At 41.2% G+C, this 22,431-nt stretch overlaps 1 protein-coding gene across 1 annotated transcript in view; it reads right to left on the bottom strand.

Moving 5' to 3' along the window:
• Positions 1-6,809: 6,809 nt before the first annotated feature.
• Positions 6,810-22,431, bottom strand: part of Znf451 (zinc finger protein 451) — a 60,173-nt gene continuing 44,551 nt past the window's right edge. The window contains exons 11-15 of the mRNA XM_059281690.1: positions 22,155-22,295; positions 19,584-19,714; positions 18,561-18,747; positions 13,349-13,414; positions 6,810-7,294 (exon numbers count right to left, since the gene is read on the bottom strand). Of these exons, the coding sequence (XP_059137673.1) occupies positions 7,248-7,294; positions 13,349-13,414; positions 18,561-18,747; positions 19,584-19,714; positions 22,155-22,295 (572 nt within the window). The 3' untranslated portion in view covers positions 6,810-7,247. The remainder of the gene's footprint in view (positions 7,295-13,348; positions 13,415-18,560; positions 18,748-19,583; positions 19,715-22,154; positions 22,296-22,431) is intronic.

Below are 22,431 nucleotides of genomic sequence, written 5' to 3'. Positions count from 1 at the left end.
GGGCGGGCGCAGCCGCCGGCCCCGCGGGGTGGGGGACCCTACCCCGGAGCCCGGAGCCCGGAGCCCGGAGCCCGGAGCCCGGAGCCCGGAGCCCGGAGCCCGGAGCCCGGAGCCCGGCGCCAGCCTCCCACCCGGGCGGGCTGCACGGTGGCTCCTGCCGTGTCTCCCAGCACCCGCAATCCACGGCAAGGGCAAAACCGTGCAGCCCCGTGACGTGGGGAGCGAAGGTCCGTCCCCTTGTGGAGCACAAGACAACTGTGTGTGCCCCAGGGGCAGTCTCTGCTTGCCCGACCTGTCCGGTTACCAGGCAGGCTCCTAAGAGAACCGGGAGAGCCGGGACAGCACCGTGCTCCAAATAAGGAGAAGCCGAGTGCGTTTGTACTGTCTCGCCTTTCTAATGAGAGGATTGTTACTTTCACACTCAACTTCTTTAAATCCTCTGTGAATAATAGTCACTAGGCGCCCGTGTCAGAAGCCGTAAATGTCAGTAAGAGATGATGGAGTAGGGCTGAAATAGAAAGCCGTGTCTAGTTCAAGTTGCGTTTTGCCGTCTCAATGCACAGAGCACGGAAAAAGGGAAACTTGAAGTTGATTTACAACCTTGAATCAGAACTCAGAGCCTTTCCATGACTCAACAGAGTCAAGCCCCTTAAGTAAGGCTGACTCCCAGGTCCCCACCCGCCACCTCACCCCGCGCCCCAGCTCATTTTAAACACTAGTGAACAGCGAATTATCTGGCTTCGTTAAACGCTGTCATTTCACGACACGAACGTGAAATCTGAACGTTTTGTGAATGTCTTGAAAATCTATGCTTGCGCAGGTCTCAGGTATAATGCCAGCTCCTCTGGACGCTGACAAAGCAGCGTCTCTTGGGCCAGAGCGAGTTCAAGGCTAAGCTGGGTAGCTTTGGCAAGAGCCCAAAGTCTCAAGAAATAAAAGGGGTCGCAGACATGGCCCAGTGATACAGCATCTGCCTCTGTCGAGGTTAGCATCTAAGTAAGGCAGAGAGGTAATGGTTTGAATGCAAGGTCTCTCACGCTGTCTGGCATTTGAACACTTGATTCTCAGTCGTCGGTGGCTGTTTGGGGAGGATAATGTGTAGCCTTGCTGGAGGAAGTATGTCACTGTGGACAGGTTGCAAAAGACTACCTATGCCCACCCAGTGTCTCTCTGCTTCCTGCTTGGGTTTGAGATGAGTGTTTCAGAATCTGTCTTTGCAGCCCTCATAGACTCTGACCCTCTGTAACTGTGCCCAATTCAATGATTTCTTTTATCAACTGCCTTAGTCGTGGTGTTTTATCACAGCAAAAGGAACTAAGGGATATAGCAGACATCTTCAAAGCATTCTATTTTTGTCACAAGTTGAGCGTGCACAGAGGCTTTTTCAGACTATAATCTATGTGCATGCTCCTGTCTAAAGATGTCTACTCTCTTGTGACTTATGACCTTAAACTGAGCATGCTTCCGAATGGGCAGGCTCCCATATGAATATGCATAGGCTCCCTGAATAAAATCCTCTGTGCTTCCTGAATTTGTGAAGAGCTTTGCTCTAGTAGTGTTCCCATGCTCTTCCTGCTGGGTACAGGTTGCAAATCTTTGTACTTTACATCCTGGCTTGCTTATTTTGGTTTCACAACTAGCAGGGCATTTTGTCACGGGTCTGGTAATTTTCAAGTTCCCAGACTAGAATCACCCTGGACTTTCACTCTCATATCCTAGACTGAACCCACTAGTAAGTCTCAATTCTACCTTCAGAATATATCTTGATTCCTCCAATCCCACCATCACCTGGCCAGTCTTCCCTGGGTGACTGCGGAATCCCATCTGTCCCCCCAGCATCTATCCTGCCTCTCCTGAAACACGCTCTCAGAAACCTCCAGGGGCTCACCACAGAGTAAACAAGAAAAGCACCATTTCTCTCAAGTCTGTGTAATTTTTGCAAGCTCCTACATCACACCACAAGTCAGGGGCCACCTTGTACGTTTTTTTGCATGGCTCATTCCTTCGCCTTCTTTGAGTCTTTGCTTAACTTCACTCACCAGTGCAATTTTTCCTGAACATTGTTGAAAATATCAAGCCTGGCCGGGCAGTGGTGGTGGTGCACGCCTTTAAATGCCAGCACCCAGGAGGCAGAGGCAGGCAGATCTCTGTGAGTTCGAGGCCTGCCTGGACTACAGAGTGAGTTCCAGGACAAAAACAAAAGAGAAGAGGGGAGGGGAGGGGAGGGGAGGGGAGGGGAGGGGAGGAAGAGGAAGGGAGGGGAGGGGAGGGGAGAGGAGAGGAGAGGAGAAGAGAGAAGAGAGAAGAGAAAGGAAGGGGAAGGGGGAAGGGAAGAGAAGAGAAAAAAGAAAAAGAAAGAAAGAAAAAATCAAGACTGAGCTGAGCACAATGGGTGCTCATCTGTAATCCCAGCAAGCAGAAGGCAGAGGCAGTAGGACCTGGCATTGGAGGGTAACCCAGGCTACACAGCAGGTGTAATTCTACGGCTAGAGAGAGCCGAGTGGTGGAGTGTTTGCCTACCATGTGTGCTGCCCCAGGTTTGATGATCCCCAGTACTGCAACCCAGTTTGAATCCTGCACCATTATGCTTCTCCCTTCTCTATTTACCACATCATCCCTTAGAGATACGGTTTTATCTGTCTGCGTATTTGTTATCCAATACTATCCATACAGCCCTCTCTCCATGTCTGAGCAGCAGAGGGACAGAAGCTCTCAGGATCACTGTCACATCTCACGTACTTCAAGTAGTTGCTGTCACTTGGTAGATACACAGTAGTTTGTGAACAAATGAATTAATGATGAAACGAAAAAACTGTTATATTAGAAATATACTTGGGATAACCTATAACTTTATTATTAATGACTCTTGTTTAAATTCAAATCATGAAGCTATTTTATAATGTTTTAAAATCATTTGGTGAGCGATGATGTCGACACATTAAAGAACACTGTTACCTCTTCATAAGAGCCTCAATGAAATGCCCTTTCTTGTCAAACCAAAAGGTACAGCGGCTGTCTATTACAGCCCATGACTGCTGTGCATGCTGTGGGAGCCTTAGGCAGCCTGGACAAACACTGAACCACACACTCAACACAAAAGCTCCCTAATAGACTATCAGGACACACAATGCTTGGCCGTGGACTTTCTGAAAGTTTCTTCTTGCTCTACATCTGCTTAGCTACTTTTAAGGTCACACTTCTTACTGTTTAGCAAATTCCTGCAAATGTGTTGAAGGTCAACCATGAGGCCTGCCTTTTGTAGCCTTGCTTAACACTTGTAACATAAAAAGTTTAACATAAAAAAAAGCAGCCTAGGCTGCAGAGTGACATCATCTTAAAAACAGAAGAAAAATAAAGCACAGTCCGGTTGATTTTTGCAATATAAACGACAAATTCTCAAGCTATAATAGCTACTTAAAAAAATCTAAGTAGGGCTAGGCATGGTGGCAAACCCCTGAAGCCCGCCACTCACAAAGCAGAAGAGTGATAGCTAGAGGCCTTTCTAGGTGCTTACTAGCTCCTCCAGGATAGCTTTGAGGAACATGGTAAGACATTCTGAAAAAACCAGAAGACTGTAGGCAGAGAGAAGCATTGCTTTTAAAGCAGTCCCTGGAATTGAAGCTCTGCCCTCATGTACCCAAGGACCAAGAAAGATACTCAGCTCAAAAAGTGACATTAAAAAAAAAATGATTTCTAGTATGCATTGAAAATACTAGAGACTCACTCTATTTCATACTAAACGATCCAGTATCGCAGAGAAAGGACAGAATTCAAGGCACATCTTTCTGTCTGAATCAAAAAACAACAAAAAAAAAATATTTAGAAATTTGTGTTTAGTCTTTTGAGGGAGGGTCTCACTATAGGGTGGTCCTTCTGCCTTAGACTTCTGAGTGCTGGAATCACAGGCATGGCCAGCTACAGAAATTTGTTTTTTCAAGACAGGGTCTCACTATGTGGTCCAGGAACTCACTGTGTAGACCAGGTTGGCCTTGAAAGTGCTGGGATAAAAGCATGTGCCACTATGCCCAGCAAGAGAAATATTTTTAATATTGACAAATTATGACTCAAAAATTTTATATGACATTTCTGTCCAAATATCAAGATAATAGGAGATTCTTATTCTTCCACTGATACAGGTTTTTATTCACAATGGAGCTTCCACACTTAAGAACTAAATATGTCATACCAGATGTAACCCAATGAATAACTAAACTGAAGAGTCAACATGATATAGAAATGTATTATATAGAAATGACAGGATAAAAGGGTAGATTATCGAATCTACTCTGAAAGAAAAAAGAGATAGATGTGACAAAAGATAGATTATGGAATCTACTCTGAAAAAAAGCATATAGATACAAGATAAAAAGTAGATTATTAATTTTCTCTGAAAAGAAAAAAGGGAGGATATAGCTATCTATGATAAGGTAAAAAGGTAGATTATTGAATCTACTTTTAAAAAGCAACTACTAGTTTTAAATATTTTACATTGGATTGGATTTTTGTAATTGTATACAAATTTTGTATATTGATACAAATTTGAGATTTATTTTGTTAGAACATTCTGTACATACATTTCTAATCTTGTTTAAGGGATTGTACCTATACAGTTCATTTAACAGTCTTTGAAAGTTATTATTACCAATTAGGATACAAAGAAATAAAAGGTAGTAGTTATTACAATCGAACTTGTAGTCACACTAGGTATGTTTTCAAGGTCAAACAAATATACTTTAGATAGACAGGTCATCTTCAAACACTTCAGAGATCTACAGAATATGGCATTTAAGATGTTTTAATAACAGTCTTTTTTTTTTTTTTTTAATGACAATGAGACATGTTTGCTCCTGGCAGTAGCAATCTACTTCTGAGAAGATGATGGGCATCGAAGAAACTCCTTATGGAGTTTACTTTCTTTGTGGCAAGTTAGCCACTGGGCAGGAAAATGTCCTTGCCTCAACTGCTGACAGTATGCTGTCCAAATGGACAAGCAGGACACAGAAAGAAAGGACTGCCGAACCTTGACAAGACAAGGTAGAAAGGCCTTTCAGAAAATCCTGCTTCACAGGTAAGTCTGTCAGATATGCTAAGCCTGTAGGCCGAAGATGGATGCCCCAATGTTGCAGAGGAACCTTGGGTGACTGTCCAGGCAGCCAGCTGTTTCTGTCACAACTCACAGTTTTTGGAAGTCGCTTGTTTGCACTTCCTGCTTATTCAAGTTAGTATTATTTCTTTCTCAGGTCTCTGAGGGAGTTGAAGATTAGATAATTATAGTTATAGTTTTCCTTGCTAAGAAATTCAGAAACTCACTAAAGAGGTGTAAAGTGTATAAGTTTGAAAGACATGTAAAGATAGTTTTGGGTTGGTAATACAAGTTAGGATAGAAAGTGATTTTGGACTCACCAAAATAGGATAGAAAAGTATTTTCTCTAAATGTGTCAAATGTTTATGGTCTGGACATTGTTAATGTAATTCTTGAGTGTATATATTATATATGGTTATTGTACTTATTGTACATAGTTTTTCTTATATTAGTTATAACTTTCTTCTATTATTTTAGACAAAAAGGGGGAAATGTAGTGATATGTTGTATACCCTAATAAAATTTGCCTAAAGATCAGAGAACAGAACAAGCCACTAGATTAAACATAGATGCCAGGCAGTAGTGGCACACACCTTTTCTCTTAGCACTTGGGAGGCAGAGATCTGTCTGGATCTCTGGGATTTCAAAGCCACCCTCGACTACATGAGATTGACTCAGTCTAGGAGAGAAATAGAGCCCTGCAGTGGTGGCACACACCTTTAATTCCAGTACTGGGAAGCACACACGCCTTTAATCCCAGAAAGTGATGGCAGGGCGGAGAAAGGTATATGTGAGGAGGAGTCTTAGAGGTAAGACATGGCAGTGGCTTGTTCCTTTGTCTCTCTGGTCATTCAGCATTTACCCCAATATCTGGCTCCGGGTTTTTTATTAAAAGACCTTTTAACATTCAACTTATATCTGGTATAATTCATGTTACACAACATGAAACTGATTTTTTTTTTTTTTTTTTTAGACAGAATTTCTATGTTTAATAGCCCTAGCTGTCCTGGAACTCACTTTGTAGACCAGGCTGGCCTCAAACTCATAGAGATCTACCTGCCTCTGCCTCCCAAGTGCTGGGATTAAAGGCATGCAACACCGCTGCCCAGTGAAACTGAATTTTTTAAGAGTTAAGGATTATTCCTGAGTAGACTAGACCTTCAACATTGTTTCTTGAAAAGCATATAGATTTTTTTAAAAATCAGAAAACTTTTAAAAATAGGTTTGAATGAATATATAAAAGAACTAAAATTAAAATGAGTTTAATTCAGGGCTGGAGAGCTGGCTCAGAGGTTAAGAGCACTGGCTGTTCTTCCAGAGGTCCTGAGCTCAATTCCCAGCACCCACATGGTGGCTCACAACCATCTGTAATGAGATCTGATGCGTTCTTCTGGCCTGCAGACATACATGCAGGCAGATCACTGTATGCATAATGAATAAATAAATCTTTAAAAAAATAAGTTTAATTCTATGTATATACCTTGATATTTCAAGTCATACAAAAGGCTGAAAGGGATGGGGAAAGTTTCAAAGATGATTTTATTGTAGCAATGTGCAGCTCTACTTAGAGCACGCATACAGCTGCATGATAGCACATAGAACCTTGCTGGCTTTAATATGTTTCTATAATCAACTTCCAATACCCTCTTCTAATAATCATAAACAATGATCTCAAAGGTATAGCATACATTAGGGTCACATAACACACAGAATTTCTGGAAAAAACTGAGTTATGGCACCTTTTATTTATATTCATTTTCATTCCTAAAAAAATAAACTAGAGCCATTTATACAGTACAAATAAACTAAAGACACAATGCTACAGGGAAACATACAACAGTCAAGAGCTTCACACACGTTTTTCCTTCTAAAAGATGATTTTAACCTAAATGCATGGATTCTAAGTTAGCTGGAAAAACGTGACACCCATTTCTAGAATATGATTTACGTTTGCATTGGTATGCTTTCTGTTCCTTTCATCCACTTTTATACAACAGCACAAAATACAAAGCAAATCCAAGATTCTGAACAGAGGAACGAATAAAACTTGTTTTTAGAAACATTTATCCAAGTAGATTTCTGGTCTCCTTTAGAATACAAAGTCAAGAATTCATTTTCCTGAGTCTCTTCAAGGCCACTTGATGTTGTGTGGTAATAACTTTAATTACATTTCCTCAAGACTTCTTCTAATAGCTTCTTCTAATTCCACATCTGCATTAAAAAATAGAATTTTAAAACAGGATAGACAACCAATGATGTCTGTTTATGAGTTTTATTAACACACTTCTTTCCAAAGGCAAAGTCAGAATCAATGAACTTACAATAAAATCTGAGTATTTTGAAATATGAGAATCTGGATATGACCCCCAGTCAACTTTACACATGCACTTAGTGTGCCAAGGGACACGTAAGTTATTTCTATTCAGAGATGTAGAAACTCAGCAGACTCTAGTAGCATTGACATTTACCTACTTCAACACTGAACAATATCATTTACTTCCTGAAAGACTCAGGATGATACATATAAGAAATGCAAACAGTAGGTTGGCTGGGATGGCTTAGGGGGCACTTGTCACCAAGCCTGATGCAACTTTAAAGAAACGGAATCCAAATGTGACAGCACAGGCCTTTAACACCAACATGTGAGAGGCAAAGGCAGGGGAGCTCTGCGAGACCAGCAACAAGGGCTACACAGTGAGACACCACTCACCTGTGTGGGTTGGGGGGGTGGGGCAGGGGAAGAAAGCTGGTAAAAATAGGCAGATCTCTCAGTTTAGGGCCAGCCTGGTCTACAGAGCAAGTCCCTGGCTAGCCAAGGCTACAGTGAGATCTTATCCCAAAAAACAAATGAAAAGAAAGGAGGAGGTGAAAGAAGGCAAGTGGGAAGGAGGGAGGTGGATAGAAACAGCAAGGTAATACTATGAAATGGTTATTAAATTTACTATTTGTCAACTATACCTCAATATGGCTCAGAGAAAATTCTAAGGCAGAATGAAGCTCTCAGCTACATGGCATCTAAGAAAAGAGAGAGACAGAGACAGAGAGGGAAGGCTAGAGGGAGGGAGAGAAAGAGAGAGAACACAGGTATGCATGTGCACCTGTCACAAATGTTTATGAAATGCACACCGTATACCAAGACTACAGTACTGGGGATAGGGACATGATTCCGAGGATAATGTTCCTGCCACATAAGCATGAGGATATGAGTTTGGACCCATAACACATATAAGATTCAGGCATGGTGGTGTGAGCCTGTCGCCCCAGTGCTGGGAAGGCAGAGAGAGAGTGACGGTGCAGCCAAGACGGCAAGCTCAGTCCAGACTCAGTGAGATGCCCTGTCTCAAAAAACAATCAATCAAACAAACACCACCACCACCACAACCCCAACAACAACACAAGAAGTGGAATGTTACCCTCTGGCTTCCATCCATGCACACGAGCACACACACCTGTGCACATACATGCAGTACACACAGAAAATAAATACAGCAGTGAACAGGACAAGCATCACTAGCTCACAGGTCTTTTTCTGTGTTCCCACTGAGAGTGAGGCTAAACTCCAGGGGGGTGGGATTAGGAGTCAACTCATCAGCTTGTACTAGCTTCTCACCAACATCTTTCCCCATCTGGTCTGTGATGGACAGGCACTAGTGGCACCTCTAAGAAGTTTCCTGAGCTGCATTTTCCTGAGCGGGAGCTCTGGCTTGTTATGTTGTCTGCAATTTAAAATATTAAAAGCTAGTCTACACCGTGCATTAAGTTACAGCTATACTCAGGAATAGTGAGATACCCTAAGATGAATTCAAAGAAGTCAATTAAACACAAAGAAAAGCTATGACACTTAGCAAAACACAGACTGTTAAGACTTCTATATAAACTTACAGTAATTAAGAATGTAATATTACTGATATAGAGCAGCAGAACCGTCCCAGACACAGAACCATGATTAAAACAAAGGTAACCTAGGAAAATATGCTCTTTTCAGTAAAAGGAGGTTAAAAAAAACGAATAGGCCATGTAGGAAAATAGAGATTTACTCCTATTTTAAGGAATATACAAAAGTAATTTCCTGATATAGCCAATTGTAAAAGTAAAAAAACAATGCAAGGATATGTATATTAATGATAGAAGTATAATTCACAAGATCATGGAAAACGTCAATAATAGAACTGAATTAAAACTACTTTTATCATTGGGTGGTGGTGGTGCACTCCTTTAATTCCAACATTCAGGAGGCAGAGGCAGGCAGATCTCTGAGTTCCAGGCCAGCCTGGTCTATAGAGCAAGTTCCAGGACAGCCAGGGCTACACAGAGAATCCCTGTCTCAAACAAAACAAACAAAAACAAACTCCTTCTATCAGTCAAAGGCACCACAGCACTCCAAAGATAAGAGAGTAGGTTGACTGGAGCCTGAGCAGTACAGTGCAGTCCTGACAAGCTAACAGGCTGGAGAGATGGTCGGTGGTTAGCAGAGTTTGCTGCTCTCTCAGAGGACCTCCCTGGTCTTGGTTCTCAGCACCCACGTGATAGCCCACAACACCCACAACTCCAGTTCTAGGGGATCTGACACTTTCTTTTGATTTCCATGGGCATGAGATATGTACATAGTACACATATATACATAAAATAAAATAGATCTTAAAAAGATAAAAAACCAAATAAAACAAGATAGACCACATGGAACCATTCAATGATGAAAAAGGCCAATCAATGTCACAGAGTGGGAGAAAGTAGCTGCCATACACAAAACTAGTGGGGGGGGAGAGTGATCTTCAACCCATAGATATCAAATTGATCCAATAGAAAACGATATTTGAAAGGGAATCAGGAAAGGTAATATTTATCTAGTTAGCAAACATTACTCATGAGGGGTAGCAGTGGTGTGCCTATGAAGCACGAAGCCCTGAGTCTGATATCTAGTACTGAAACACACTACAAAACAACAACAAAATAACCACACACGCTATTACTGATCAAAAAAGTAAATTAACCTACAAAGGTGAAAAAAATCCTCACCAAAAAAATAAAAAAACAGTAGTACACAATTATTTTACTAAGATTAAAAGGACTGAATGACCCAGGTGTGGTGGTTCACACCTGTTTCCTCACTCAAGAGACTGAGGCAGGATTGCCATAGGTTCAGAGTTGGTCTGGATTACATAATAAATTCCAAGCCACTTGCCTGACCAATAGTGAGGTTGTCTTATTACAATTAGTGACAAGTGACACAACCACATTGGAAAACATTTTAGTAATATGTCAAGTTCAATCTCAGCAATTCCTGTCCTAGGTATATATCCCCAGAAATAAGAAGAGATATACACCAAGAATTACATATGGTATGAGAAAGAACATAGCTGAATCACTTCCGTCAAAATAAACAAAGAAATTAAATGTCTATTCCAAGCAATCATTTCATGCCCAACACCATGCTAGGTTCTGATGAAGGAAGGAAATAAACATGATATGAACTCATTCGGGAGCTCAGCAGAGATAAGAATGTAGACAGAGCTATGTCAAGGGCACCTGGCATGGCACAGTCACAGCTTTCTACAGACAGTAGCTGTAGCCACAGCTTTGTCCCAAACCAAAGAAATTCAGCTGTGCATAGTGTAAACCTGTAATCTCAGCTACTAGGGAGGCTGAGGCAGGAGAATTATGAGTTCAAGGTTGCCTAAACAGTATGGACACCCCATCTCAGCAAAACAAAACAAAACCAGAAAATTAACAGAATTGACATCTGAGCTATCTATTGTGTAGAGGAAAGGGGGTGGGGAAAGTGACTAGAGAATGGAGGGATGTCATATCCCTTCCTCTGCAGGGATACTCTGCAGACTGAATGCTGTCAGCACAGAAGGCATCATCAGGAACCAAACAAACCACCTTCCACGGCCCTTGGATGTTCTAGGAATGGACTTCATGTTGCCACCTCAAATGAACCAGTGAATAGTTGAAGGCACCGTCTTTTGGATCCTCTCATTTGTTAGATTTTTGAGAGAGGGTCTCATGTAACCATCCAAGCTTCCAAATCACTAGATAGCCAAGGATGCTCTCAAATGTCTGATTCTCCTGTCTGTTTACCTAACGACCGACTGTAAGCACATACCACCAGATCTGGTCTTATGCGGCACAGTGGGCAAGCAGTTTACCAAATGACTTATGTCCCCAGCATGTTATTTGGAATTTTTTACTTTGTTTTGTTTTGTTTTTCGAGACAGGGTTTCTCTGTGTAGCTTTGCGCCTTTTCCTGGAACTCACTTGGTAGCCCAGGCTGGCCTCGAACTCACAGAGATCCGCCTGGCTCTGCCTCCCGAGTGCTGGGATTAAAGGCGTGCGCCACCACCGCCCGGCCGTTATTTGGAATTTTTTTTTTTTTTTTTTTTTTTGGTTTTTCGAGACAGGGTTTCTCTGTGTAGCTTTGCGCCTTTCCTGGGACTCACTTGGTAGTCCAGGCTGGCCTCGAACTCACAGAGATCCGCCTGGCTCTGCCTCCCGAGTGCTGGGATTAAAGGCGTGCGCCACCACCGCCCGGCTATTTGGAATTTTTAACAGTAATTCTTTCCCCAAACTAAGAACTAAAAAAAATATTCCATTTCCTAACTATAAAACACATTGCAAAAACAACAAAATGGGGTAGGTTCTGAAACATACTCAGTTGTACACAATGCAGATTTACCAGGTTAGCCAGAAGTCCACAAAACTGAAGAATCCAGTATGTGGGTAGCTAAAATTTAGATTTTTGGCTGTCATTTTCCTGGAATTAGTCATAGGTTTTTGAATAAAGGTTGCAAAAATCTGAATTCCTGCTCAATGGTGTTTATCTTTCAGTGGTCTCGGCAAGCAACGTGATGGTACTTTCTGTTTCAACTAAGGCTCTTTCTCTGCCTAACTCATCATTACGTGAACGCTAAGCACAGACGTAGACCTTAAAGATCATGTTGGGAAAACTTGTTGGGCAAGCCGCTTGCTTCTAATTAGGTTGTAGATTTTCTACCAACCTCGTTAACCTGTGACTTGGCTATAAGAGGAAAAGACCACAGTTTGAGTTTATTAAAATAAAAAACAAAAAGAAAGAAAGAAAAAAAAGAATCAATTCCATCACCAAACTCAAATTCCAAAGCTCCTCCAGCATACAGCTCTGGTTTGCTCTTGAGAGACTGACTAAATGCGTAGGAAACAAATGACCTGGGCCGTTTCCTCTCCATGTCCAGCCACATTCCCTTTCCTACTTCCCAGCCTCCACTCCTGCCTCAGGGCCCACAGTACTGCAATGCAGTGTAAAAGAATCCTCCTTTCATTAACAGATACTATTACACTTCCAACATTATCAGTGCAATCTCAAGTATTTGCGAAGATCTACTGACTGTTCTTCCCTGATTATTAAAAAACTCAGTTTATAATGGAAAGGATAAATTTAAAAAATGGTTAGACAAGGAATGGCAGAATGCCAAGTCACACAAACAGCTCCCTAGCCTATGGAAGGAAAGAGCTTTTCATTGAAGGAGGAAAAGTGTGCTTCTACGGTGGTTTGAATAAAAATGGCCCCCAGCCGGGCGGTGGTGGCTCACGCCTTTAATCCCAGCACTCGGGAGGCAGAGCCAGGTGGACCTCTGTGAGTTCGAGGCCAGCCTGGACTACCAAGTGAGTTCCAGGAAAGGCGCAAAACTACACAGAGAAACCCTGTCTCGAAAAACCAAAAAAAAAAAAAAAAAAAAAAAGGCCCCCATAGGCTCACAGGAGTACCATTATTAGGAGGTGTGGCCTTGTTGGAAGAAGTGTGTCACTAGGGGGTGGGCTCTGAGGCCTCAGATGTGCAAGCCAGGCCCAGTGTTTTCACTCTCTTCCTGGTGCCTGCCAATCTGGATGTAGAACTTTCAGATACGTCTCCAGCACCATGTCTGCCTATGTCCCACCGTGCTTCCTGCCATGATGACAATGGACTAAACCTCTGCACTGTAAGCGAACCCCAATTAAATGCTTTCCTTTATAAGAATTGCCACTATCATGGTGTCTCTTCACAGCATTCGAAACCCCAACTAAGACAGTTCTCAGTAGTTTATTTGCAAGTGAGGCATTGGACTGGATGTGGCCAAATGGCCACAGTGTGTTCACGTGCTCCGGTCTTCTACAAACAGGTTTACTTTTCAGTCATCTTATGTACTGAGGAAATCGTCTACAAGGAGGAATAAGGAGACAGTGAAGGCACAGGAAATCACAGACCACTACAACAGCGCACACTCTCGTGAGGCAGGGACGAGCTCTTACCCTCTGTGGATCTGAGCTCCTCTACGGGAGTGCCTCTCACACCACTGCTGTCGTCACTGTCACACTCTGGAAAAGAGAAGTGCAAACACATTTCTCAAGAACTGTGTCCTACGTTTCATATTCTCAGACAGTACTCTCTCTTTTCCTCTATCTTGTTGCTGGATTTTTTTAAAAAGCAGAATTTCCCTCTGTAGCCAAGGCTGGCTTCAAACTTACAGCAACTCTCCTGTCCCAAGTGTGAACCACCATGCTTACCAAACAACAGTATTTTCAAAGACTTTCCTCATACCAAGCTTATTCATTAGTACCACACAGCTAGCCCCGCAGGCTTGCTGTTAATGCTTCCCTAGTAATATTAAAAATTGACAAAGTCTCCTATATTTTCAAATCATTGGTACTCATCTTTATAAAGATAATAAAAAGCCCTAATTGACAATGGCACCACACGGCACAAACTCATCTAGTGTCATACAGACTTTCATAAGGAGCCTCAAGTTTCTATAAACTGCCATGATTAACCAGCTATGGGAAAAATCACTTCTGGTACGATCAGTGACCTTGTTATTTACTTTAATCACTTTTAATCAAATTTAAATAGATATATATCAATGTACCAACATACAATTATCTGTAAGACATGCACGTGAATAACATGAATATCATAGAAGCTGAATCAAAATAAAAATAACTAAATATACGTAGTACTTGCTTCTGCAAAAATATAAAAAAATTCACAATTGTCTATAAATAAAAATTAAGTTTTTGTATTTCATTACATGTTTTTATTGCAGAAATTTTGCTATTTAAGTAAAATGCTTCACATATTTCGAGCAGTATATTTTTCATTTCATTTAGTTTTGTTTTGGTTTGGTTTTGGTTTTTCGAGACAGGGTTTTTCTGTGAGTTTTGGTGCCTGTCCTGGATCTTGCTCTGTAGACCAAAAACAAAAACAAAAAGAGTATACACTTAAAGCTAGTTTACTGAAAACTCAGGTGACAAGTGTTATGTTCATCCCTGACACATGAAAGTTGTGTTAAGAGATTTCGGAATGAAATGTAAAAGGACTAAGATCAGCCTCTGTGGCACACCTCTGATGAGGGTTACTAGGAAAATTGGACTGAAACACTCTGCTAAGTTTTTTTGTTTTTTGTTTTTTTTACTGTTTGAGCAAGAGTCTTATCAGGACAGCCTTGAATTTATAACTCTCCTGCCTCAGTCTCTGAGTTATGGAAGTTAAGGGTGTGTACCACCACTCCAGGCTTCTTGGCACCTTTTAAGAAAGAATGCAACAGGAAATAGAGTTGATGAATGATAAGGCTGCCAAAGGGTCAATTAGGACAAAGTGCACAGATTTTTCATGTCTCAATAAGGATTTTACATATACTGTATGGAGGTAAAGTCAAATAAGGCAAAACCATGATACGATCAAATTTAGTTTAAAGGCTCACCTTGTCTGAAAGGTAACTGATTTTCAGAGACCTGGAGGAAAAAACTACTGGTTAAAGCTACCCAGCTCCTCCTGCCCTGCACAAGTGGAAACTGATGTAAGGCTGGACATTAATACATGGAACCAGCAACTCTAAATCTATCTCTCTCTCTTTTTTTAACTATTTCTAATTTTTACTATGCTAAATATTTCCTAAAGACTTTCTGATTCACTGAATAACTAATAACAGCTATAGTCTCCAAGATACCATGTGTAGGGCTGGAGAGATGCCTCAGAGGTTAAGAGCACCGGCTGCTCTTCCAGAGGTCCTGAGTTCAATTCCTAGCAACCACATAGTGGATCATAACCATCTGTAATGAGATCTGGTGCCCTCTTCTGGTGTTCAAGCATACACACAGAACACTGTGTATATAACAAATAAATAAAATCTTTAAAAAAAAGGAATGGACCTGCCTGGACTGAGTCTACCAGGCTGATCTCAGTCCGCGGGGGAGGCTTTGCCCAGGAGGAGGTGGGGGGAAGGTGAGGGGGGCGGGAGGGGGGAGAACAAGGGAATCTGTGGCTGATATGTAGAACTGAATTGTATTGAAAAAAAAAAAAAGGAAATACCATGTGTCACTGATCCTCATGCCATTATTCAAATGGTTGTTTCTGACTATACAGGACTCTCCAGTTTAATAAATACCATGTTCAACCTTGGCAATGTTAAGTTTCTGAGAATGAGACTTCTGTTTTCTGAGAACTTCTTGCTATGTTACCTACAGAACAAGCTGTTGCAGGGTGAGAGGTAGAGCTAACTGCTAAGAGTGTCTGCCAGCATGCACAAGGTTAGCTTCAAGTCCCAGCAACACAGTCAAAGAAAGCAAAAGCATTTCTATTGTATCCTAAAAATGAGAGTTCTGCTTGCTGGTTAGTGCTTAGTATGGAGACAAATCTGAGACTTTTATGTAATACTATACATTCACATTTGAGAGAAAGCATTCAACAGAAATGCCCCTATCCCAAAACCTCAGTCTTAAGAAAATTGCCATGAAATCTACAGATAGAAGCACCCTTCCCCCAGCAGCTATTAATTTCAAGTAGTTCCCCAGGCGGCGGTGGCAGGACTCCATGCCGACTCCCGTCTCCGTGCTGGGATTTGGTCTGGCTTCAGCTTGTTCAAGCCCTGTGCATCTGCCACACAGCTGTGAGTCCATGTGTGCAGCTACTCTGCTGTGTCTGGAGGAGTTCCCTTAGTCACCCACCACTTCTGGCTCTGACACTCGGCCTGCCTCTTCTTCTGCAATGACCCTTGTTACTTTTATTACTTTAAAAGCACAGTGGTTAGGAATATTTCCTTTCTATGGCAGCTCTAAAAAATAGTATGATTCTCTGAACATTTTAAGTGCTTTATATATACTGTGCTAGACACATTTATACAAATCAACAATTCTTATAACCTAATAGATATCAAAATAAGGTTCAGAAAAAAAGTGGAGTAACCTGTCTGAGATCAGCTAGGAAGCTACAAAGTTTGCCTTCATTCAAAGCCCATGGCTTTCCCTATTTGGGGCATAATCTTAGTATTTCACAAAGTTCCTCCCAAAGCAGTAAGTTCAAATGAATTCTGAGTACAAGCAAGATGGAAAAGGACTATTGAAGCATGAGAGTATTCATGAGGCACCCTCCGCAGTCGCCAGGAAACTGCTTACCCCCAGGGCAGCCACACAAACCTACTCACACAGTGCTCACTCCTGATAACAGCAACACAGGCAGATCTACGACAGTCTGACATTCTAAATTCTTTAAGAAACAGTCCCAAAACTAGAGCATGAGAGAGGAAAAATGAGGTTGACTTAGTGTGGCCAAGGCAAAAACGTAGGTTGCGGAGGACAGAAGTGATGACAAAGAGGAATGGGGTGTTTTTGGTTGGTTGGTATTTTTTGGTTTTGCTTTTAAAAGAAGCCCTAGATAGAGAAATTAAGTGGATGAAAATAAAAATAAGAGAATAGGAAGATAATATTCAGAACTAAGGTATGGTATAAATAGGGAAGAGCTCACTCTCCTTTTTAATCTTGCACCACTACAGTGACTTTTTGTACACATTAGTCAGAGCTGGCTGTCAACTCCCAATTCTCTTTGTCTCGGTCCCCAAGGCTGAATTATAGTCATGTGCCATTACACACAGCTTCACTACCGTTTCAAAAAGTGTAGCTGAGTGCTAAGCATGGTGGCACACGCCTTTAGTCCCTGCACTTCAGAGGTGGAGGCCACAGGATCTGGAGCTCAGATCAATCTGGGCTATGGAGACCATTTCAAACCACACTCTTCTCAAAGGGTTAAATAAAATCATAATTTGTACAGTCAATTGATACACTGTAACTGCTGATGAGAGTAACATTCTTCATTATGAGTTTTCAATAAAAATATAGTTTTAAATATATTAAAAGAAAATAGTGGGCTGGAGAGATGGCTCAGAGGTTAAGAGCACTGACTGCTCTTCCAGAGGTCCCAAGTTCAATTCCCAGCACCCATATGGTGGCTCACAACCATCTATAATGAGATCTGGCGCCCTCTTCTGGTGTGCAGACATACATACCAACAGAACACTGTATACATAATAAATAAATAAATCTTTAAAAAAAAAAAAAAAGAAAATAGCTAGAGACAGAGTTGGAAAATGCTAAACCATACAATAACACCCCCAAGAAGTAGTCAGTTTTCACTAAGGCCATTCACTAAAATCTTCAATTCTTTTTTTATTTTGCTTTATTTGACAAAGATTTCATATATCTCATTACTAGAGCTGCTTTATTATTATTATTATTATTACTATTACTATTTTCAGAAACAGCCCAAGCTGTCCTGGAACTCATAGCAATGCTCCTGCTTCAGCCTCTCAATGCTAGAAGTACCAAGTATGAATCACCACAGCTGTCTATCGGACTATTAAAATATTATTCTTGTATTCTCTTTATTCATATTTATGTCAGAAATTAGGAAAAACAAGAGAATTCCTGTAATTACTTTTTTTTTATAATATTGGGCGGTGAGACGGAACGTCACTATTCCTAACCATGGACAAACTCCCAAAGGTGAACAGGAAAGTACCAACCACAGCAGTAAGTAGGAGGTGCCTATCCACCCAAGGATTTACAGGCTCATCAACACTTCACTGTGTCACGGTCAGACTCTTAGAGTACTCAAACTTTCTTCTAGGTATTGTTTTATTTTTTGCTTTCTTGTTATCTATTAATACCCCATTTTCTGACAAAATTAGATGCATTCAGGTGGCAGACTATATTTTCTAAAAACCTGAAGACACATTTGCACTTTCAGAAACAAAGTAAAGATCTCAATTCTGAGTTTTAACACGTTTTAAGACATGAATATATATTTTATACAAGAGGATACTGATTTTATATACTAGAATAAAAAAGGCTGTGGAAAATTACTGTGAATTACCCTCATTCTGACATACTAAAGAATGACAGTACAATGCCAGGCATGTTGGTTTATAATCTCAGCACTTGGGAGGAAGAGAAAGGAAAATTAGGAGTTCAAGGTTAGCCTCTGTTACATCAGCCTGTCCCAGACAGAAGTTCGAGGCTAGCCTGAGCTCTAAGAGACAAACAAACAAGAATGTAAGTACACAAGAAAGGATAATAAGACAGACAGACATCTGAAAGCACCAAGGTTGAGGAAGCAGACCGCAGTTTATTGGCTTCTCTCAGCAGTGGAATCTCCTCCTCTTGGGTGGTCTGCACTGTGACGGCAGCTGCATACCTTTGGTAGTATCAGAGATGCTATTTAACAAGGCACACATCATGTCTCCTTCTAAGTGGTGAGGGTTTAGTATGTGAGCCGGCCTCTGAGTCTTCTTAAATTGATTCTCTAGCTCCAGAAAACCTTGGTCTCCCGAGAGGATGGTGAAAGGAATTTGTTTGGGCAGTTGTTCATCTAGTCGGCCAGCCTAAGTCGGAACAAACAGCAGAGATTCTTAAAAATCTGCAAGTTTCAAATCAAGTAACATCTATTTCACAATGAGAACATATCTAGTAAAGTTATGTCAGAATCATTCCCTAGCCAGCCTTCATAAATGAAATATGATATACATTTAATCAAATATAAGATGCCAATAATTACAAGATAACCTACTTATGTACCATTATGGAAAAAGGATCAGCCAAAGTGCATGTACAAAAGAGGCACCTACCTGAAGGAGGGACCTAAAAGGCCACCATGGCAAATAGACCCTCCCAGGGAAGATGTACAAGGTGAGCTGTGCGACTCAATCAAAGGAGAAAGGACTGACTCTTGAGGTTGAAAGAGCAAGTGACATGTTTGCACAAGCATCCATTCACATTCCATGAGTGACACAAAGCATGAAGCAGAGCACGTACTATAAAGGGAGTCCTGGCTCAGGAGTTTCGCCGGGTGACTGGCAGAGGCAAATACAAATGCAAAGTCCATCTAGGACTACAGTGATTGATACAGTGCATCTCAATTTCAGATATTAAAATGTGAAAGTATTAGTACACAGCAAGTCCAGTACCACCTCAACTATTTATTCCATAAATGACTAAGTCTGCTACAGACAGATAAAGATCTTCTAGAGGACAGACATAAGCAGTAGTTGAGTATGTGGTGGGTCCTTGCCAGACCATACAGCAGTAAGGAGAACCTGATACAGAAAGTTTCATAAAAACCAGCACTGAATAATGAACTATGCTGCCATTACTGTTCAAGTGGGAAGAAATCCAAACGGATCCTGACGGACATCGCGTTTTTAATAAGACACCTACTTACATGCATACATATGGCAAAATCAGCAGCATCTTTTCTTTTACTACAGCGAGGATGAAGGAAGAAGCATCCAATCCTATTCAAGTAGTTATACACCTTACAGCTGAGTGGAGGCTTCCAATTGGTGTTTCCTCCTATAATTTTAGAGAAATATAAGTGATAGTCAAGCAGGGAAAGAAAAAGAGTGAAAACCTTTTCAAGATAAAACATAGTATTTTTTTTTTTCTTAAAAGTACTATAAATCACAATGTGGGATAACTGGCCTGAAGATGTAACTCACTTATTAAAGTGCATGCCTAGAATGCACAAAGCCTTGGGTTTGACCTCCAGTACCATATCAACCAGGCCTGGTGGTGCAAATGCAGGGTGGAGGCATGACGACCCAGAGTTCAAGGAAAGCCTCAGCTACAAAGCATGTTTGAGGCCAGCCTGAAGCTACATGAGACGCTGTCTCAGTCCCACCAGAGGCATCACCATCTTGTTGCTTTACAGTCTTGGGGATGGAGACCGACTCCTTTAATCTGCCTACACATGTCCAAGTTCATGGGTGAGGGGATGGAGAAATGTCTCCGTGGTTAAGAACACAGAGGACTGAGGTTTGATTCCCAGCACCCACAGGTAGCTCACAACTGTCTGTACCTCCAGAGTCAGGGAATCTGACACCCTCTTTTGGTCGCCATGAGCACTAGCAGGTAGTACATAGACATACAGACAGGCAAAATGCCCACACATACAAAAAGTAACTTTTCTTAGAAGTTCACATGGATAGTGAGCAGAGTAAAAAACAAACAAATGTTAACATTCTTTGAATGGTATCATTCTACATAAATTCAAAATGTGGTGGGTTTTACAAGTCTGCCAAAATCAGTGGGTAAGAACAAAGCATAGCTTAGTGCTACTCCTGCTCTTCTTCTTCCTCAGAGGCTTCTCTTGTGTGGGCTCAAGTTATATCAGACTCACACTAGTTAAAATCCTGAGGTAATTGATGGTCAAATGATCAGCCCCAAAAGAGCACATCTTTGTAACTCCCTCCAGTGCCCAAAAAACACAATGAAAGACGAAGGAGAAGAATGTAAGAGCCAGTGGATGGAGGAGTACTCCGAAACACTGTCTTCTGGACACATCAGGGCACCACAACTGTGAACTCACTGTAACTGTGATGTCCTACATCAGGTGGGCCATCAACATCCCATAATGGACTGTCGAGGAGCTCATGGTCGCTGGAGGCGGGGCCATTGGCTTCAGTGGTACAGTCACTGTTAAACTGCCCATGCTCATACTAAATAACCTCCAACCCATACTCATGCAAACAAAAACACAGACAGGAATAGAAAGAGCACATATACCAAGAAGGGGTTCAGTGGCAGTAGGAGAAGTGAGATGTGAGATGGTGATGGAGGTGAATATCACACACACGCACGCACGCACGCACGCACGCACGCATGTATATGTATGCATGAAATTATCAAGAATTTTTAAAAATTAAAAAAGTGAGACAATCAGCAGAGCTGGATTTAATAAAACATTAGATTGGCTAATTTATCCAGATCATTATGTTTCTACCTTTAAAACCAATCCTTATCTTTGTATGCCATTTCCTCTGAAAAATGAACTATCAGATACTCAGTACACTAAACTTTAGTAGGTCAGCGAATTCCTTCCCATAGGTCTGGTCAGTGGTTTATGGAAGTATCTAGTGAAGCAGTTCTTCATAAGCAGCAACAATGACTGAAGAGGCAATCGTGGCACGCTGAAAATAACTACAGTCCCATAGCTAGGAGACCACAGTGCAAGAGAGAACTCTGCTTTCTAGTAATACTGTAACAAAACACAAGCTTCTCAGTCTGTTTCCTTGAATTTGGGGGGTTTTGTTTATTTGTTTTTTAAAGATTTATTTATTTTTATGTGCATTGAAGTTCTGCCTGAATGTGCAAAGATGTCAGATCTTCTGAAATTGGGGTTACAGACAGCTGTGAGCTGCCATGTGGATGCTGGGAATTGAACCCAGGTTCTCTGGAAAAGCAGTCAGTGCTCTTAACCACTGAGCAATCTCTCCAGCTTTTGAATTTTGTTTTTAAGCTAGTGTTATGTTTTTAAACAACACATAAAACTAATCATATACAATCCTTCCAGCCTGCTTTCTTGCATTTTAAAAGTCTTGACACATTATAGGTGTTGAATAGTTAATTCTTCAATGTGTATCAAAAGATACATGAATTCTGGGTTAACAGAGTTAATACTTACCATAGAAATATGTTAACAACAAAAATCTAGGGCCAGAGTCCAGATAGCTCAATGGGTAAAGATGCTTGTCACTAAGACTGGTGACCTAAGATTGATCCCTGAACCCTACATAACGTAGCAAGAGAATCGATTCCCACAAATTGCCCTCTGACCTCCACACACATATATCCATAAAGTAATAAATGTGAACACATAACCTTGTAGAGTAATGCATAATAATAATACTCAAACTACGTTTTCATGTTCTATTCAGGAAGGCTCAAAGGGACCTTTTCAAATGAATCAGATTCTCAGAAGAGGTACCTCTAACACTTTCCTTCTTAACCATACCTTGAAAGCCCCAAATAAACGTTCCTTGATTAAGGTGCCCAGGTAGATGACCAAAAAAGTTCGACCAGTTATCAAAATCTACAAAGACTATATGAGTCATGGTTCGCAGGTAGTCCACATCTGGAAGCTCAACTTCCTCCTCTAAGAACACACACAAAAAAAACATAACATGAATTAAGTAAGAATGGTCCATAAATATTCTAACTCCTCAAGTCTAAAAAACACTAAAGGTCCAATATGCAAAACTGTTCATTATTCCTATTTCTCATCTCTTCTG

Source organism: Peromyscus eremicus, chromosome 16_21, assembly GCF_949786415.1.
Source record: "Peromyscus eremicus chromosome 16_21, PerEre_H2_v1, whole genome shotgun sequence".
Classification (NCBI taxonomy): domain Eukaryota; kingdom Metazoa; phylum Chordata; class Mammalia; order Rodentia; family Cricetidae; genus Peromyscus; species Peromyscus eremicus.
This window is presented reverse-complemented; position numbering and strand designations above follow the sequence as displayed.